The sequence below is a fragment of the Ammodytes marinus genome, assembly GCF_949987685.1.
Source record: "Ammodytes marinus genome assembly, chromosome: 8".
Taxonomy (NCBI): Eukaryota; Metazoa; Chordata; class Actinopteri; order Uranoscopiformes; family Ammodytidae; genus Ammodytes; species Ammodytes marinus.
The window spans coordinates 29,557,718-29,578,155 of record NC_137212.1 but is presented as its reverse complement, the minus strand read 5'-3'; the positions used below and the strand labels follow the sequence as shown (position 1 = coordinate 29,578,155).

Here is a 20,438-nt window from a genome sequence, read left to right as displayed (position 1 = left end):
GGTGCCTTCCAGTTGGACAGGGAACTCGGAAATTTCCGACTTCACTACAATATTGTAGTCTATGAATCTACCGGTACCTGGCAACAGTAACTTGTTAGAGCCTAACGTTTAGTTATTTGGACGAGAAAGGTTTTAGGCGTCCATACTTTCGCGAGCAGATGCACTGGAACACAGACAGGTCGGAACTCGGAACTACCAAGTCGGAAATCTCCTTCTTCCGAGTATAAAGGAACGCAGCATTCAACTGAAACTGGAGCGTTCTCAGCCACTCGCTCTGTTCGCTGATTGGCACGATCGTAGATTCTCCGGAGAATCTGGGAAATGCGCTGTACACCCAGACTGACTACTGAAGGGAAAATGAAATTTGGCCGGAAGTAGGCGGGCGGGCGGAGCCAGGCTAGGAGGGACCCTGGTCCTTGTTGGGGGGTCCGGGGGCATCCACCCCGGAAGAAAATTTGTGCCTTTTGCATTAAAATGCATCAATCTGGTGCACTTTGAGGGGAACATTTAGAGGCTATATCAAATCCTGAGATGCAGCAGGAACATTATTTTTCAGATTTTTCTTAATCAGGCAGCACTCTTTACTCTGCTACTGTAAAAACAGTACAGTAGATTGGTCTGCAGACTCATGTTCTATGATGGAGAGACTCATTTCAACAGATAAAGGGTGGATAGCTACTTTTTATGAACAGCATAGAATTTACACATAGAAATCGTATTCCTGTATGTGTGTGGGGGCCCTAAAGGCTCATCATGAAGCCCCTTAGACAGAGCTACTAATGCTGTTTTCTTATGCTTTTGTATTTCTCCCCCTACTAGTTGAGGGGCCCATGATGATTTATTTCCTTATATTTAGGCTTATTCCTTTTTGGACCCTGTTATTGACCTGAGTGACTGAGCTCTTTGACAATGCAACATGAAAAGTTACTATGAGGCCTAGGGCCCGGTAGCCTGCTCAAGAATTATTTATCAAAAAAAATAAAAAAAAAATAAAAAATTTTAAGGGGGGGCTTGGGGGCCCCCCAGAGGGCGGGGCCCCATTCAATTGAATGGGTTGAAACATAGCTAAGGCCGCTACTGCTAGTATATATACCCTTTGTCATTCCTTTGTTCCTTGTCTCTGCATTATGGTTTGTTGTGTCAGTGTCGGCGAGTCTTGTCTTGTCTTGTCCCGTGTTACCTGTGTTCTCTGCCTGGCTGCCTTTTTTGCCTTTTGGGAGTTGCATTTTTTGTACAATAAATTACCTTTACTGGAAACGTTCTGCATTTTGAGTCCTGCTCGCCTGGCTGTCTGCCACACCGTAACAGAATGCACAGACCAAGATTGGACCCAACAGACGCTCTTTTTTGCCGTGAGTTGGAAGACATGTTATTTTTTATTATCAGTGCCATGGACGGCTGGGAGAACATTCCCAGCAGGAAGGAGCTGGTGCATGTGCTGCTAAGCCCGAGTTGGAGGGCGCCTTACCCGAGTGGGCAGTCGAGCTTCTCAACCCCCCAGTTTTTTGGCCTAAGAGCTATATGCCACTTCCACCGGACTTTTGCGACTGTCCTAAGCCTCCACGCTCCAGCCTCCAGCCACTGCCCCCGGTTCCCTGCTTCCAGCCACAGCCCCCGGTCTCCTGCTTCCAGCCACAGCCCCCGGGCCCCGGGCCCCAGCTACCAGCCTCCTCCTGCCTTAAGGACTATCAGAGTGGGGGTGGTGAGTTTGGATTACCATCAGTTTCCACAATGCTCTCCAGCTCCCAAGATGACTCCGGCTTCAAGCAGCAACATCCAGCCTCCGGCTTCCAGCAACAAGCACCAGCCCCCGGCCTCCAGCAGCAAGCTCCAGTCCCTGGCCTCCAGAAACCAGCATGCTAGCTACCAACCCCAGCATGCTAGCTACCAGCCCCAGCATGCTAGCTACCAGCCAAAGCATGCTAACTACCAGCCCCAGCATGCCTTCGCTCCTGCCCGAGGGGGACCAACCTTCGCTCCTACCTGAGGGGGTCTGCCCCCCAGACCTTCCAGATCTTCAAGGGGTTGCCCGCCCTCTGCCACGCCTTCCTCTGGATGGGGTCCGTCCTCGCCGCCGCCGGCCCCCTGGGGGGTCCGCCCTCATCGCCGTGGCTGCTGGCCTCCGGGGGGGGGGGTTCGCCTTTGCCGGCCTCCTGAGCGGGTTCGTCTTCACCTGTGTTCTCTGCCTTTTTGCCTGGCTGCCTTTTTTGCCTTTTGGGAGTTGCATTTTTCGCACAATAAATTACCTTTACTGGAAACGTTCTGCATTTGGGTCCTGCTTGCCTGCCTGTCTGCCACACCGTAACACTCTACTTATGCACTAAAGCTTTTGTAGAGTATAGAACTGTGCTACAATGTAATACCCTAATTCCAAAATACAGTCAAACCAAGTGCAAACATTAAGCTTAAATAGCACCTAAACCAAACACATTAGTTTTTTCTAAAAGTTGACTTATAAATAACAAAATCTAATCTTTTTATACAAGACCAGAAAACACTCGGACACAAACTCTATCCTTATCAGAAGAACAATGTATGTGTTGTATGAGACTGACTGACTAACTGGCAGCTTCAAACCGGCAGTTAGATTCAGGGCCTATCAGAGCAGACTGGGCTTTTTGGATGGCTTGAAGAGGTTTGTATCTTGTACAATGCATAGAATGATGCTTACAATGCCAACAATGTTAACAGTGAATAGTGAAAATAATAAAAATTGAAAATCTGAAACCTCTAAAGCACTACTGACAAACGCAGCTTTATTTGCACTCACTGGCCCTCATTTATCAATGTTGCGTAGACCAGAAAAATGGGTGTACGTACATTTCCACGCACATCTCGGCATTTATCAATATGGACGTGAGCGTAGGATACGCTCAAATCCCACGCCAGCTCTCAGCTCGTGTACGCAATTTTGTAAACAGCATGGACTCGCAGTGCAGGCTGTGCCGGGTAGCCGATGACTTTGTTGGACAATTATAAGAAGATAATACAAATGCAGTGTTTGCTCAGACCGAAATAAAGATATTAATCACTTAAAATTGTGCAGCTTATGGTGCGCAACTGAGTAGGAGCACTGATTCAATAGTGCACACACCGGCCACTTAGGAGCGCTGCATGGGACTGCGTAAGGGCAGTTATCTCCGTTTGGAGCAGCTGGGGGGACACTGAGGCACGGGGGCTGCATTCATTCAAAATGTTAGCCACAGTATTAAATATGTAGTAGGCCTACACTGCTCTTTATGATAAAAAATACACGGCACAACATTCAGCTTAACATTTTATTTATTTGACGCACTTTTTAGATGTTAGTTCCTCTTTTAATGTGTTATTGATCGCTTAAGCGAGCGATTTATTTCCACCGTTAACCGGCACGTTTTTCCGACCTGCTGGTGGAGCAGGACTGTGGGCGCTCTCACAGCTGATCGTTGCCAGGTCGGCTTGTGCAGCTGACCGCCGGGCTGACCACTCCTGCTGTCATACAGTAAAACGCAAAATGTGTTATTTTTAGTTTTTACAACCCTTTTGAGTAGTGCTATCTAAAAGGGCCAATACATTCTAATCATTCAAATCTCTGCAGACCTGTATTTATTTCATGGGGACCATTACCGGACAGTTGGTGCGTCTGTTTCTCCTCTACCACTTAGGCTATATTATGCCCGCACCCTCAGTTGGTTGCATTTCAGAACAGCAACACGCGATGTTTGAGTCAGACCACTAAAGAAATGGCGACATATAATTGTATATGCTGTTTTATAGCATTTGAGCGATAGTAGCCTACTGATGTAAACCTAAAATGCAAAATCCTCAGCTGGAGATCGTTTTGTCAACACCAACGCTGTTGACTGCAGCAGTTATTTCCTTCCTAACTGCTGCCTTCTGTTATTCTTTGATGCCGCTTGTAATGCTCCGAAATGAAACTCTTTTTTTTCTACTTTCGCTGTTATTCTGTCAATTTCTACTTCAGATAAATTCCTCTTCTGTGCCGTAATTCACATATCCATGTCGTAAAACCTCTGGGCGAGGCCTCTAAACTGAGAAAATATAGGGGCGTGGTACGATCGTTTTCAGCCGCCGCATTTATCAATAATGGCCTGGCGTACGCTGAGATTGGCGAGATACGACTGTTTGATAAATACCACGCGACACCTGGCGTAGGGAGGTATTTGCGCCAGAATCTGCACCAGTTTCCACGCAAAATTGATAAATGAGGGCCAATGAGTAGCCTGGAAATCCAGACCCATATCTAGAACGATAGATGGTCTGGCCACAATCAATAGACCTTCCCAACTCAAGGGGCGGCACCTACACGTGCATTTCAAATACCACTGCATGCAATTGGAAAGCACTACAACCAATCAGAGCAATGAACAAAGTGACGTATTAAGCCCCGTTCGTTTAGCGAACAGCGGGATTAACTGTTAAATAAAATGTGTTAAAACTGTTAAGTTAATTTTGCTGTGGTTGGTCTGCAAAACAGAACATTCCACTTACTTGCTAATGAAAGATTTGAGTGCCGTCTTCCAAATCGTAAAGGGTCAAGGTCGAAGCCTTCTCAAACTCAAACAACATCTCTGTTGTTTACTATCACGCTTCGACGGGGCATGCACAGCACTGTCATCGGTTACGTCCGCCCCAGAGCACCATATCTAGTGCTCTGGCATGCCCACATCAGAAAGAACGATTTGATTGGTAGCTCAGGATTTTCTGACATATTTAATGAGCTTCAAATGGAGTGTCCAGACCAACAGGCTCAGCAAATTTTATTTGCCAGCGGCAGGTCTGGATTTCCAGGCTACTCAATGACTGCACTGAGACCTAAGATTGAATTTCCCTTATGTAAGTGGGTTTAGTTATCACACTTTAAGGTCACCTGCTGATCCATTTATCCTGCATACACAGCTCTATGCTGGCTGATTACTGCCCTTGGACTCACCCCATTGTTCCACCAAGAGATTAGACAACCCAACATACACTCACACGAGCACCATGTCTGACAGTGAGGAGTCCTGTCTATTGACACTGGCTCGGAGAAAGATTACATTTTTTGTCAACAATGCAGTCATCCCTGAATATGGGAGCTTAGGAAAACCAATGTTTTTAATCCTGTCTCCGGACTTGTGGCAAATCCACACTGTCTGAACAAAATAGGATGCTGTCAGGATGACGTGTGCTCTATAAGGGTGTTATAACATACTCCGAATAGATTAATGTGAATCTGGGAATGAGGAGTGACAGTGCTAACGGTACTGACTGCGTTTAGTGGTACGTTTTAAACTTCCAACTTTTTCTACCCTTTTCTACCTGATATTGTTCATGCCATCATAGACAAAGCATGAAATCATTCTCTTATACATTTGAATGGAGTTTTACATTACATAGGTGACACAGCAAAGTTTATTCTTTCACATTGAAGGCATTACAGGTAATTCTGGAGAATGTTTGTTAAATCACTTTTTCTAAAACTGAGTGAACATCTCCTCACTATCTGACTCTGAAAAAAATAAGTGATTTGTCAACAAAAATTCTTCATAATTACCTAGTATGCCTTTAACTACACGGAACACTTAGAAGAAGAAACTGATGAGTTCACAAACAAGGGTCATTTTCATTTTTGATGGTCATGATGATAGCTTGCCTGCAGAGTACATGTTTAGCACTGTGATACTTCTGCCGTCAGAATTCCCAAGAAAAAATCATACTGATAAAGACACAATATTATGATTAATATATATATATACTGTATAAGAATCTAAAGGGATAGTTCATTATTTTTGAAGTGGGGTTGTATGAGGTACTTAGGGATAGTTATTGTGTTACCTTATGGAGATGGATATCAGTGCAGTCAATATATGGAGTGAACAGATTAACTATGCCTACCCCATACAACCACACTTCAAATACACTGAACTATCCTTTTAAAGAACTAAATGTTGCATGTTTAGAATTTATAACACCATCAACTTGTATTTTGATCTCTGTGCTCTGTGGCTCAGCTGATTATTCTACTGTCTCCACTGTGCTCCAGCTGCTGCTTTAAACACGCAACTAAGCCGCTGAAAAATCATAATTGGATTCATCATAATGACTTATAGTGGGGCAAGCAATACCTGTTGAACACAGATATGAGAAATGTAACTTAATGTAATTCATTTGTGTTCATTTGTCAGAGTTGGGGTTGAAATTATTATTACTTACTTATTATTACTAAACCTGCCTTCCAAATCACATACTTTTTTTCTATTCCACATACTACATTTGACCATAAAAATAATCTAGTTAGCATGCAGTAGGCATATACTTGGGACATACGTTTACCTATTTATTTCAGCATAACATTGCGCCTTGATCTTGCCTCTTGCTTTTAAGTATATCCGTCACATCCCATTATTTTTTCATATGGAGGCCCCGTCGATGTGACGTCACTGTCGGTTCGCACTGGATTGTGGGTCAGAAACGCCCAAATAGCATGTTGTTTTCAACACGAAAAAACTCGGCGGGATGTAGTAGAAATCCGGGTATTTTTAAGCAAACTAAATTTGACCACAAGAATTAGGACATCCTAAATCTATGTTCTACAATACTAAATAGCAGAAAGTATGGGTATTGGAACGCAGGGTCTATTAATACCCTCAAAGTTGACTCACATTAAGTTATGTTTCTCCGTCATGTGCAGCACTACTTAGCCTGTGAATACATATGTGTTATATATCCTCTATGCATCTCCAAATAACTTACTAAAGTCCAAGCAAATAAGATTTAATAAACAGTAAACATTATACTTGAATTAATAGATGTTTGTTTCTTATTATTAATCAACACATCGTATAAAATCCCAACTTTTTAAAATCCTAACATGGCCTTATTTCTATATAAATTTAATGTACAGTATATGTGTATATGGCCCTCTCCTCAGAATTCAGCTCCATACATCTCTTCTAAACCCTGACAACCACAAATAATCCCCTGCTGCACTGCTGAATGCAGCCTCTTAACTATCCTCTCCAGGATCTTGTACAAATTGCAGAGCACTATTACTATAACTATTGTCGAGTGATTTTGCTATTTAAGTCTGCTGAACTGGCAGCAATTGCCATCGGTTTGGGGTGTCGCCTTACTCTCATTATCATTGCGATCTAGGAATCAGTGTTTTTTTTTTGCTGGGTTCACGTATAGTCATATGGATGTCATGGTGTTGTTACCGGATGAGGTCCAGCAGAGCATCAGCAGAACTCATGATAGCCTTGCCACTGTCCTCAGAATCCTCTTTCTGGGCTGCTCCGCCGGGATGGATGATTGAAACCATGATGATCCCCACCACCACGGCCACAAAGGTCGTCCACAGGTAGTAAGAGACGGTGATCAGACCCAGCCGACTGGAACACTTGGCGTCTAGAGCTGCCAGTCCTGACATCAAACTAGAAGAGGGAAAAAAATCCAAGTTACATTGTTAGTTGGTGCTTTGACAATAGTTTCATTATTATATCCCCGATTGCTGGTTGAACCATTTTAAAGCACATGTGGTATTGCATTCCAAAGTATTAAAGTTCATGCTTCCCGCTTTGACACTCAACTTATCTTGATAATGTTGTAATACTAATAATTACCTTTAATAATTTTATTTTTTTAACAGTTTGGTAACGCTGGATTTCTGAGTAAAGCCATGCAATGTATTTAAGGTGTTTTATGAGGCCAAGACCTTGGACAATATTCTTAACCTATACAAGAGTGCATCTTTACCTAAAAAGTTCAAGAACGATCAATGTTCAAGTTTCCATTTTTCCGAGCACTTTAAGACGTCAGAAATGTTGTTGGAATTGTGTGCCGGGTTTTTGTTTCCATGGACAGGAATAACACCTACAACTTAACTAACATGACCACTGAGCAAACTTCATCTGCTAAGAAAGTGATGTGCTAGCATGTGATGCCATCCAAAGATCCAGAAAGCCTACTGCTGTAGTAAGATTCTTCCACAACGGCGCATTTCCAGGTGGGAGGTGAACTTAAAACCGAGGCTGGACATTCAAAATAAATACAATGTTGCTTTTACAGAAATGAAGTGACAGTATACAATATGGGATCTGCATCATACTGTACAGTAGCCTTACGTTTTAAAGTCCAACATTTTGTTGACCCATCCATTCACCCTGAATGGTGAATGGATGGGTCCTGGTGAGACCAGCATGATCTTGTGAGCTTCACATTATGCCTCGTTTCTGTCGTGGAAGTTTTTAATCAGTTAAACCTTGTGGGAATAAATGAACTGAAACTTCTCAATATAAACAATTTAATAAAAGTAGATCAAACAACAGAGTTACAGAGTAAAGTTTCCAACCTGCATGGTCAGCCCCCGACGGGACTGACCCTATCTTTTGGTCAGACAGGGATTTTAAAGGCCCCCTTCAACAACGGGGGTGTCAACTAACAGATGGTCAAACAGGTCTCAGGGGTTTATTGTGGTCATTGTGGTTTATTGTGGTCAGCCACAATAAACCTTAAATTACTTTAAGCAACTGTTGTCAGCACATTTCTTAGAGGAAATGCACATGTGTTAAACTGATGTGATATACATATAGAAAAACAGATCAATACGATGGTTACAAATAAATTTGCCCTCACAGTTTCCACCGAGTAGAGCGAAGAGTGGAAGCCCCAACCTCAGCGATTTTTACCAGCATATCCTTTCTTCCCCATTCTGATGCTCGGTTTGACTTCAGTACATTGTCTTGACCACGTCTAAATGCATAAATGCATTAAATTGCTGCCATGTGATTGGCTGATTGTTTTTATAAGCCATTGAACAGGTGTACCTAATAAAGTTGTTTATAAACAGGCATATAAGTGTGCGATTAATTTAGATTAATTAATCACAGAGCCTGTAATTAATTAGATTATTTTTTAAATATTTAAATATTATATAATTGATTGCCATTAACACATGCGCAGAATGACCTGCCCTCTATATCCCACCCGCTCTGCACTAATTGTCATACTAGCGTTATGGCTGACCCAGGATCTTTAGGCTACTGGGCACAATGGTGATGTGCAGTGGCAAGCAGGAAGCGGAAAGTAGCAGCGTGTTTTTGTTTCGACCTGCTAGTGTCCACGTATGTGTGTGTGTGTTGCGGGTGGCAGTTGCTGTCAGAAGCAACTTAGGGTGTATTCACACTGGGAAAGTCCGCTAGTTCACTTGCTTTGGTCCAGACCAAATAGAGTTTAGATTTTTTTTGTTTGGTGTGGTCCACTTTCATATTGCCCCTTTTGCAAGTGAACCAGCATCACGAAGCAAAACCACACGTGATCTGAGGTCATTCATTCATTGGACAGACATTCTGGGGTGGAGAGAAGCAGGTAAAACGAAGTAAAAACTGCGAAATATATAACTGATACGATATGGGGTTAAAAATAATAAATAAATAAATAAATAAATAGGCCAACATCTAGCCTATAAATAAAATTTAAAAAAACATCAAATTAGTGTTGTTTCATATGGTTATAATATGTAGGCCTGTGTCAATGTGTGGCTTGTAGCCTATACGATGTGAAACATAATATTTACTGTATTTTTGCTGCTGGACGCGCGGCTCGCGAGGAATAGGCTCAAGCTGACACAGCTGAATTAGCCGTGTGTCAGCTGGGTGTGAGTTCGGCGCGGCTCAGCTCCAAACTGACACAGGGGTAGTATTGACGGTACCGTAACATGGGATGCAAAGTAAAAACACGCACTTCATACAAAGCGCAGCGTGAACCTGTTGTCACTGTGCGGGAGACGCTCCCCTCTCCTTCATCTGATCGCTGAACACATCAGCATGTTTACGCGTCCTGTCTATCAAATGTAATATATTCGCTCGGGGCTCCCGGTCAAACCACAACTAATCTTCCTAACAATGGCGACAACAACACTTTCCTATAATGTGAAGCTGACAGCGATTTATTAAAAAAGAAAAGGCACAGTGCTTCCTGCAATTGGGTCGGATCGAGTCCGGCCAAATTCACACCACAAACGAACTGCAGCAGAGTACGTTTTGAAGCGCATCGAGACCACCTCTTCAACTGGGTCTCGGAGCGTTTGTTTGGTCCGCCCCCGAGTGCGATTGCTGTATTCACACCTGTCTGAAAGATGCGCACCGAAGGCGGAAGTGCATCTGAGTTCGTTTCAACTGAACTAAACACGGCATGTGTGAATACACCCTTAGTCTGCCTTGTTCGGAGCATGGGAGGACACAAACGTCTGCAGTTTTCAGAGGTGTGTGTGATTAATAGCCTACAGGACATCAACATAACGTTGGCTTTCTGGCACACACACACACACACACACACACACACACACACACACAAACACACACACACACACACACACACACACACACACACACACACACACACACACACACACACACGATCAGGAATGCAAAACTTGACCAGAATTGATTGAATATAATGTCATGCACACATATGGAAACAGATTTAAAATCAGATTTATCCATTGATTCTGGTGTGGATCACAAAATAAATGACATTCTATATATTTGCTCAGAAGCACAGCAAAGTTATGAATTATGGTTTTAGTATTATTTTAGTTTTCATTATTGACAGCACACCATCATTTGGATTTGCCATGATTAAAAAAACAGATGTTAAATGTATATCCACCTTCTGTCATTCATCTTTCCGTTCATACAACAATATACTACAATAAAAAATGAGAATTTTTCAGGCTTATTTCGAATGGCGATGAATTGTAATTAATCATGATTAATCCACAACCCTGTGATTAATCTGATTAAAAATGTGTATCTTTTGACAGCTCTAATATAAATATGTGGGATGTTGGCTGGATAACAAACTCTCATTTATGACCAATGGGGAACACCTAACAAAAAGTCTATAAGTAATTACTGGGTCTACTGCTGCTTCAAATCCATTCAGTAATTCATATGATTTATTCACATTGCATTAAATGTGTTAAAGTGTTTAAGGTAGAATGTTTTGGGAAGCATTAAACTCTCGACTGCATCTGGACGCTTGTGAGCCGGCCATGGAGTAGGTTGTGTCTTACTCAGCTCCTCCACCTTCGCTAAATTTAATAAGAATACGCTTATTGACTGTGGCAAATAACCATAGACGTCGATTACGGGGGGGATGGGGGGTACATGTACCCCCCACTTTTCGTCAAGACTCATTTTGTCCCCCCCACTTTTTAAGCCGGACATGGAGTGCGTCCAGCCGTATTAAAACACAGCGTTAAGGTCTCTCTCTCTCTCTCTCTCTCTCTCTCTCTCTCTCTCTCTCTCACACACACACACACTAGTTTGCACACCAGAGAAAACATGCTCCGAAGTCTCCGCTAGTTTGCACACCAGAGAAGACTGATGCATTTCAATCAGCAGCAGAGAGACAACGGCGAGTGGCTTTAAGTGTCCCGTTGTGAAGTGTAAACTGTAGGGATTTACCATCCTCTATGCCCACTAATGACTGTTAATGTAGCGGACACTAACAGCAGCTTGTGTCGCGGCACATGGATACTGACGATGTTGTTTACAGTGACGTGCGGTCAGGGTAGGCAGTGCCTACCCTGGCGGTGTGCAAAAAAATAAAAATAAAATAAAATAAAATATTTTTTTTATTTAATAAACTTATATTTGTATTATTACTGTTACTGTTAATTATTTCGATCTTTACATGTAATCCGCGATTACTTTAAAAAAGTGTAGACGTTTTGATTCGAAACGTGGCAGTTAGTAAGTTATGCCAAAAAAATATTGTGCCTTTGCTGTTTCCCATTCATTGTGTACGGCAAAGAATCAGTGCCTTTGCGCCTATTCATTGTGGACGGCAAGAAAAAAGTTTTCGCTTGATTCTGTATTATTTAACATGTACGCAAATAAGCATAATTCTTTGTGCCTTTTTTACGTAAATGGTATGCCACATAAGCCTTTACATTACATATCATTCATGGACCAATTAAAATCGAGATATTACTAGACATTTACGCATCTTAGGGCAACGTCATTACGTTATGCTCATTCACGTCGCATTACCCCCGCGGATTTTTAAGTCAACATTGCAGCTGCCGTGCCTGCAGATATTTCAGACTGGAGGAATTTTAACAAATTGGATTATAATTTAAAAAGGAACAGAATGAATAGCAAGAGAAAGGCCTGCGCCAGCCTTGGACGGTGTACAGCAGCAACAGGGACAAACAATGTTCGAGCATTTCAAACGGACAGGCAGCCTACATGAGCGGAAGGATGCTAGCTAACTGTGCTGTCAGTCAGACTGTCACTGGATTACTATCGTCTTGCTTATTTCTACAGCCAGGGAGTTAGATTGGTGAGTCAGAAACTTTTTTGGGGTTTATTTAATAATAAAGTTGGATGAATTGATACCGAGTGCAATCCATTCTGCATTTTATATTCAATTGAGCAGTTGTGTTTTCATTGTTACTGACGGACAAACCTAAGCTCTGCAATGTGGATAAATGGTTACATTCTGATGCTGGACAGGTCCATGGGGCATATGCTACTGGTACTTTATCTATTAAGATAAAGTTTATGGAGTGGAGTTGCCATCAGTTATGCTGTAGTCCTACATAATGATGAATGCTGTCTTTTATTTTTAAGTTGAATAGAAGTAGTACCGGTAGTTTGAATCGGCGAAGGTTTGACTTGTTGCCTTACGTTTTTTCGGCCCTCGGTGTGAGGGACGGGTCCGTTAAGTCGATGGATGCGATGTTTAATCATTTAGACCAAACTACAGTAGGCTACGGGCAAACCTGAAGTCACCGTCGTGACGTTTCATATACGTCCCGTCTGTGTGTGTGTGTGAGTGAGTGAGTGAGAGAGAGAAAGAAAGGGAGGAACTTATTTGAAATCGGCCGTGCGTGCCTGTTTGTTGTTTATTGTTTTTGATTTAACAATATATAGGTTTAGAGAAATCTGGCTTTCAGAACTCAGTGCCTACCCACTCACTGACCTCACCGCACGTCACTGGTTGTTTATCAAGAAGTAATTGAAGCTGATCATGGCTATGCTACTAGCTAGGTTGCCATGGAGACCGAGGCGGAGTAATATTGTTGTGCGACAGTCCAGCCGTGCTTCGGCTCGATGTGCTCAGTCGGAACTACCTTCCCAAGCTCCTTTTGTTTACGTCATGTTTGGTTGGGCTACGGGGAGCAGCTAGTGGCTCATATGTCCGCTGCTTTTTGAAAATGCTTTTTTCATCAAATGTGTCAGACATCAGTGTTTTGTAGGCTATACATTGTATTCATTAGTGAGCGGGTATGCCGTCTTTCAGAACCGTTCATTACCTGCACTAAAGAGAAAAAAAGATGTTTCCTCATTGTCCCCCCCACTTTTGAAAATGCACTCCAGAATGCCTGTTTGTCCCCCCCACTTGTTTAGCCAAATCGACGTCCATGCAAATAACGCATAAAGCTCTCATGGATGGGTAAGACCAAGAAAAAGAGCCCAAAGGTGCTGGACAATCTTTTGGGGAGTGAAGGAGACTTTTTGTCGAACGAACTAGCTAGCAGTTCACCAGGCTCAGCTAGCGCAGGTGATCACTTCTCTGCCCCATCGATAATAATTATAATAATACATTTTATCTCGAGGCGCCTTTCATGGCGCTCAAGGTCGTTGTACATTCAAAAACATATACAGTATAAAAATATAAAATAAAAATATTCTTAAGGTTTGGAATAAAGAGATAGCCCCCTGTTTTGATATCTGGCTCATAGAGTTCTCCAGTACTTTATCTATGGAGAAAATTTGTTATGAGATTTCAGGGAAAGCAGAGAAATGTAAACAGATATTTTCCTTGCAGCCTTGCCTTGACTATAACTGTACAGAAGGGACCTAGATGACATGTTGTTGACTTGACTTTTTATTTTTTGCTTAACGTTCGCCTATAGTTTGAACAATGTGTTTGGAAGTTGTTACTAACCTGTAAAGTAGAGTATGCCATGATAGTTGTTTATTTTATTGTGTCTTTTGTGATACTTTAAAAAAAAAATTGTGTGAACGGTATGTTCTCTAAAAAAAATCCATAACAAAAGCATTTAATTCAAAAAAACTCCCGTCTGCATGAACATCATGAACCAGTAAGAGGATTTACCAGTAAACACATTCACAGCCTTTTAATTAAAGCAAAGCGGGCGTCGCATCAGTGCTATGGTGTTGGTGCCTTAATCCACACACACACACACACACACACACACACACACACACACACACACACACACACACACACACACACACACACACACAGAGTAATGAATACAGTAGACACAAAGATGTATGAATGAGAGTATCCAACACAACATGCATACTTAAACTAATAGAGAACGATATTGGATCATGAAGGTCACCTATTTTAGCTGATCTGATTATAGTGTTTTGTTTTTCAAGTTACTTTTATAGTAAATGATGTGCTACATTTACATTACATGTATTAATGACAAGTCAGATATGAGGAACGCTAATATATTAAAGCTCACATATTATGCACTTTGCTGTCAATTTTATATGGTCTAAGTCAGTAGTTTTCAAACTGTGGGGTTATGGCAGGGGGGGGGCGCAGATGAATATGTGAAAAAAAGAAAAACTTTTTTTTTTTTTTTGAGTTTGTGTTTTTTATATTAAGATCACGGTATAGCTGGACAAGAGTTCTTCTGCTTCGTTCCTCTCACTGCATTTAAATGCATTCATTATATTACAGAGAAATAAGTCTTGTTAAAGAAAAAGAGCGCCAAGCCCAACCCAGAGGACCCTGCATACATTCTTTTTATTTTAAATTAATATTTTTATGGAAAATCCATGTGTCTTTCTTCAATAGCTTCTAATTCATCAGACCCAGTGTCTCCAAATTATTTGTTCACACAAAATTCCTCATATTTAGCCTCTTAATTTTCTTCTCAAAGTGCACCAGATTCATAGCCTGGAAATCCAGACCCTGATATCTTGAACGATAGAGGGTCTGGCCACGATCAATAGTAATTTCCAACTCAAGGGGCGGCTCCTACTCGTGCATTTCAAATGCCACTGCACGCAGTTGGATAGCACTACAACCAATCAGAGCGATGCACAAGGCGACGTAAGCCCCTTTCGTTTAGCGAACAGCTGTTAAACTGTTAAATTAAACGTTTGCCGTTGTCGGTCGGCAAAATAGAACATTCCACTTGCTAATGAAAGATTTGAGTGCCGTCTTCCAAATCGTTAAGGGTCGAGGCCAAAGCAGTCTCAAACTCACACAACATATCCGCAGCCATCTTTGATGTTTACTATCACGGCTTCGACGTCGCATGCACGTCACTGTCGTCATCCGGTTACGTCCTCCCCAGAGCACCATATAAAGGGCTATGGCGCACCCATATTAGATAGAACCAATTGAAACCACCAGCCAGATTTCTGGCTTTCTTGATAAAGCTTCCGGAGCGTGTCCAGACCAACACGCGCAGCAAATTTAATTTGCCAGCGCCTAGTGGCAGGTCTGGGAATGCCAGGCTACCAGATTCATGCATTTCACTTTAAAAAGGTGAAAAAAAATCTCCCGGGGGGACATACCCCCGGACCCTCCTAGGAGGGTCTGGTTCTCCACTGGCTACTATTTTCCTCCATCAGGACATCGGAGGCACTAGCAAAAAAACACTGGGTGTGTGAATGACGTCTAACTAGTCAATAATTTGGGCAAGTCTGTCTGCCTATCTTTCTCACTCCGCTGCACACTCAGTCACTACTATCCATGCTTAAAGGTCACATATTATGCTAAATGCACTTTTTAAATGTGTTCTAACATATCCATGGGTCCACGGTGTGCCTAGAGACTGCCAAAATATTTAAAAAAATAACAATCTCTCCTGTTCTCACTCTCCCCCTTATCTGAAAGTTTTTTTCAGCCAACAATTAAAGAAAAATATATTAGGGACCACTAAGACCATATAATATGGTGTATAATAGTACCGAAAAGTGTATAATATGGGATCTTTAAAGGAAGCAGGATTAGAATACTGGATTAAGATGTTAAAATGTATTAAAAAATGTGTTTAAAAACGCAATTTTTTTTTTAGAATGTTTCAAAAATATGTTTAAATTTGTAAAATAATTAAAAGATCTTTCAAAGCACAGGGATTTAGAATTTTGTTTTAATTTTTTTTTTTGGGGGGGGGCTCCGATGAAATTTGTTCTCTGAGGGGGGGCTCACTCTCTCACACTTTGAAAACCCCCTGGTCTAAGTAGTCCCTAATACTTATTTTTTTAAATGTTTGCTGAAAAACCCGTTCAGATCATTTATTGTAGCAAGCCTCTATACCCTGATGTTCCTCTGGTTTCCGGATGACCTATATTGGTGTCTGCAGCCTGCGATCTGGCTGGCCCCTCCCACCTCTCTGCCGGGTCCTCCCACCGTCTCTGCCATGCTCTCGTGATACTAGAGAGACACTGCGTGACTGTGAACACAAGTGTTTAACCGGAGCGAAGCCATACTTCGAACAGTTTGACATGACCTGACATGATTAAAACCAGTGAAAACAGTAGCCTCACAGTTTGATTTCTACAGGAAAAACTTCCCACCCTTTGTGGTGTTAAAAACGAGGCATTATTAAACTCCAATGGGAAAGCTAAGTTAGTGTAATAGAAGCAAACGTTGGGTGCTACATCCGAAGCTACATGTGCGCTAACGGCTAAAAGTGACAGTCAGACGATTTAAAACCAGTGAAAACAGTAGCCTCACATTTGGTTTCCACAGGAATAACTTCCCACCCTTTTTGGTGTTAAAAACGAGGCATTATTGAATTTTGAACTTTTTATTTTATTTCAGACATATCAAAAACAATACAAAACTAAATGAAAAGCATAAAAATACAATAAACAAAATGTATGTTTAAATGACTTCACAAAAAGAAAAAAAAGAAAATTATCTGTATTGATGTGATATGCCTGAAAAGGAGCAGGAAGAAGTATACACTTATTTAATCCTACCCCTTTTCCATAGTAAATAAAATAAAAATATTTATTATATTCGCTTCTTGTAATCCATATAATCTCTATACAATCTATCTATACAATTGGCGATTCTATATTTGACATTTACGATCTATACATACATACAACTTAATATACTATGATTTTTTATATTTTTTATATATTATTAAACTCCAATGGGAAAGCTAAGTTAGTGTAATAGAAGCAAACGTTGAGTGCTACTCCCGAAGCTACATGCTACACTAGGTAAATAACAGGCAAACAACCATTGAGGAGATTCCTTTTAGTTTCACCGATGGAATTACTACGTAACACAAGTAGTTCCCTAAGCTTTGTCTTGTTATAAACGCGGCATTATTAAGACTGCTGTGATTAAGATAAATTAGTGGATTATGAGCAGAATGCTTCTGTGTTGGTTTATGCAACACTCTGCATGGTTTGCTGCACTACGGGCATCTTGTCGCTTAGCGGGGAAAACAACATGGCTGTCGCTCGGAAAATTTTCCAGAGGATCTCAGGGCCGTGGACCAATAAGAAATGGGGGGAGGGGAGTTATCATAGAATACTGCACGGTGGAAGTTTCTGGTTACTAATGTGGGGGGGAAGCATGGACATATAAAGAAAATATGGGGGATGTGGCTGTGCCGACTGTGACGATATAGTCGGCGAGAATTCTGACTGGAGTATATTGGGGGAGGGGTGGGGGTGTCAGAAAGGGGGAGAGTGAGAAAAGGAGAGATTGTTATTTTTTTCTCTAGGCACACCGTGGACCCATGGATATGTTAGAACACATTTAAAAAGTGCATATAGCATAATACAGTCAAGTGCGAAAGTTTGTGAACCCCTTGAACATTTTGGAATTGTATTTATTTTTACCATTAATAATTCATTTTTATCAATACCAGTATTTTTTATATGAAATAGCAGGTGTTTGTTTATCAATTCAACATTTTTCTTTCCCAGAAATAAATTGTTAAAACAGATAAAACAAATTATTTGACAAATGTTGTATGATCAAAAGTTTGTGAACCCTAAGCTGCATTGCTTAAATCGAGCAAGTAAACACAATCAGATGGGCCAAATTGAGTCATGAAATGGACCAATGTAGTGAGAGATCTTTAGGGAAGAAATTGGGTGGCACTAGATACAACAGAGATAACACCAGGTCAGTTTAGGCTCACCAAAGTGAACCCATACAGGTCAGACATGCCAAAAGGGAACCCAATCTCTGAGGATCTCAGGAATAGAGTTGTGATGCTGCACATTTGTCTGGGGACAGCTATAAATTATTTTTTTTAAAGTTTGAGCTCCATCGGTCCACCGTGAGGCAAATCATCTACAAATGGAGAGCTTTAAGAGTGACTGAACATCTGCCTAGAAGTGGACTTCCTTCAAAAATATCCACAAGCGCCACAAGATAAGTGATTTTTCAGGTAAAAGCCAACCCAAACATTACATCTAGTGATTTGCAGACCTCTCGTGCAGCATCTGGGACAGATGTGCATGGTTCCACAATAAGAAGAAAACTCAGTCAACATGGCTTTCATGGGATGGTTGCTGAAGAAGCCTCTGCTCTCAAAAAAGAACAAAACTGTTTGTCACAACTTTGCCAGAGAGCACCTGGAGATACCTGAAGTCTTATTCATTGGACAGATTAGTCCAAAATTGAACTGTTTGGTCATAACCAAAACCGCCATGTTTGGGCAAAAACGCAATTCTGCCTACCACCTACAGAACCTTCTCCCAAGTGAATAATGGTGGTTTCAAATTGTCTGCAAATCTCCAGATGTAATGTTTGGGTTGGCTTTTACCTGAAAAATCACTTTTCTTGTGGCGCTTGAGGATATTTTTGAAGGAAGTCCACTTCTAGGCAGATGTTAAGTCACTCTTAAAGCTCTCCATTTGTAGATGATTTGCCTCACGGTGGACCGATTGAGCTCAAATTTTTTTTATGAATTTATAACTGTCCCCAGACAAATGTGCAACATCAAAACTCTATTCCTGAGATCCTCTGAGATTTGTTTCCCTTTTAGCATGTCTGACCTGTATGGGTTCACTTTGGTGAGCCTAAACTGACCTGGTTTTATCTCTGTTTTATCTAGTGGCGCCCAATTTCTTTCCTAAAGATCTCTCATTACATTGGTCTATTTCATCAACCAATTTGGCCCACCTGATTGTGTCAACCTGCTCGATTTAAGCAATGCAGCTCAGGGTTCACAAACTTTTGCACATACAACATTCGTCAAATAATTTTTTTTATCTGTTTTAACAATTGATTTCTGGAAAAGAAAAATGTTGAATTGATAAACAAACATCTGTTATTTCATATAAAAAATACTGGTATTGATAAAAATGAATTAATAATGGTTAAAATAAATAAAATTCCAAAAGGCTCAAGGGGTTCACAAACTTTCGCACTTGACTGTATGTGACCTTTAAACCATCACTGATACACTGTACTGTACAACATATATAAAGGTGTGTTTTTAGTCTTGTATGAGAGACATTTTATATCTTTACAAGTTTAACATGTCAATCGTAGAGGTGAAAAGTAGAACTCACAGGACAGCAATGCACTTAAATTAAAAGACAGATGACCAGTAAGATCCAGTGCCCTCCATAGATAGAATATAAAAGGTGCCCTCCTTATTTTCAGCACAATCCACAATCCTACGATCTAACAAGCATTGGGCTTCCTTAAGGTAGGTAGGCCTTTGGAGCCAGCCTCTGAATTTTAAATATGGTGTTGAAAACAAAACATGACCTGAATGAGGTCACATTGGCATTCGAACATTGTCACAGATAATCTAAATATTAATGCTTATCCCTGCCAAACCAGCATCACTTCAGTTAAAGCTTAACTTCGCCCAGTTTACAGTTTTTTTCAATTGCTAACCCACATTGGGCACAACTGGAGCGACATGTGCAAAACTCTAACAACATTATGCCCAGCAGCAGTTCATGTGGACCAAACTCTAGCTCGTTTTTCATTGCTAAAACATAATTTTCAAAACTATTATCTCATGGCTTAACCACAACCTGCACAACAGTGTGGATTTCCAGCACTTTGTTCGAATGCTAACACACTCACAACTGTAGACCACACATTCAAAACAGAATAGATTTCAGCCTAGTGCATTTCAAACACTAGTGATTGCAATTTCAACTGAAACACTAAGAATGTGTCTTGTTTTAGACTTGTTAGTGAACATACTGTATATACAGGGAAAAGGTCAAAAGTACTTTATTTTGGAAATGGACTAATGAAGACAGGTTGTTGGAGGGAGAAAAGTGGCAATGTGAGTGTGAATGTGTGGAGCAAAACCTAGAAGATATAGAGCTGTAATTTATGATGAAATACAGTAAGGGCTACACTGATAGACCTTGTTGTGAATCATGGTCTCTCATTGAGAGAGGTGTGTGAAGTAACTCAAATTATTCAAACTGTAAAGATTAAAGGTT

At 41.2% G+C, this 20,438-nt stretch overlaps 1 protein-coding gene across 1 annotated transcript in view; it reads right to left on the bottom strand.

Moving 5' to 3' along the window:
- slc1a7b (solute carrier family 1 member 7b) overlaps positions 1 to 20,438 on the bottom strand; it is a gene marked incomplete at both ends in the record, with an annotated part of 56,195 nt that overhangs the window by 14,781 nt on the left and 20,976 nt on the right. Inside the window, one exon of the mRNA XM_080033192.1 lies at positions 7,200 to 7,415. Within this exon, the coding sequence (XP_079889318.1) occupies positions 7,200 to 7,415 (216 nt within the window). The remainder of the gene's footprint in view (positions 1 to 7,199; positions 7,416 to 20,438) is intronic.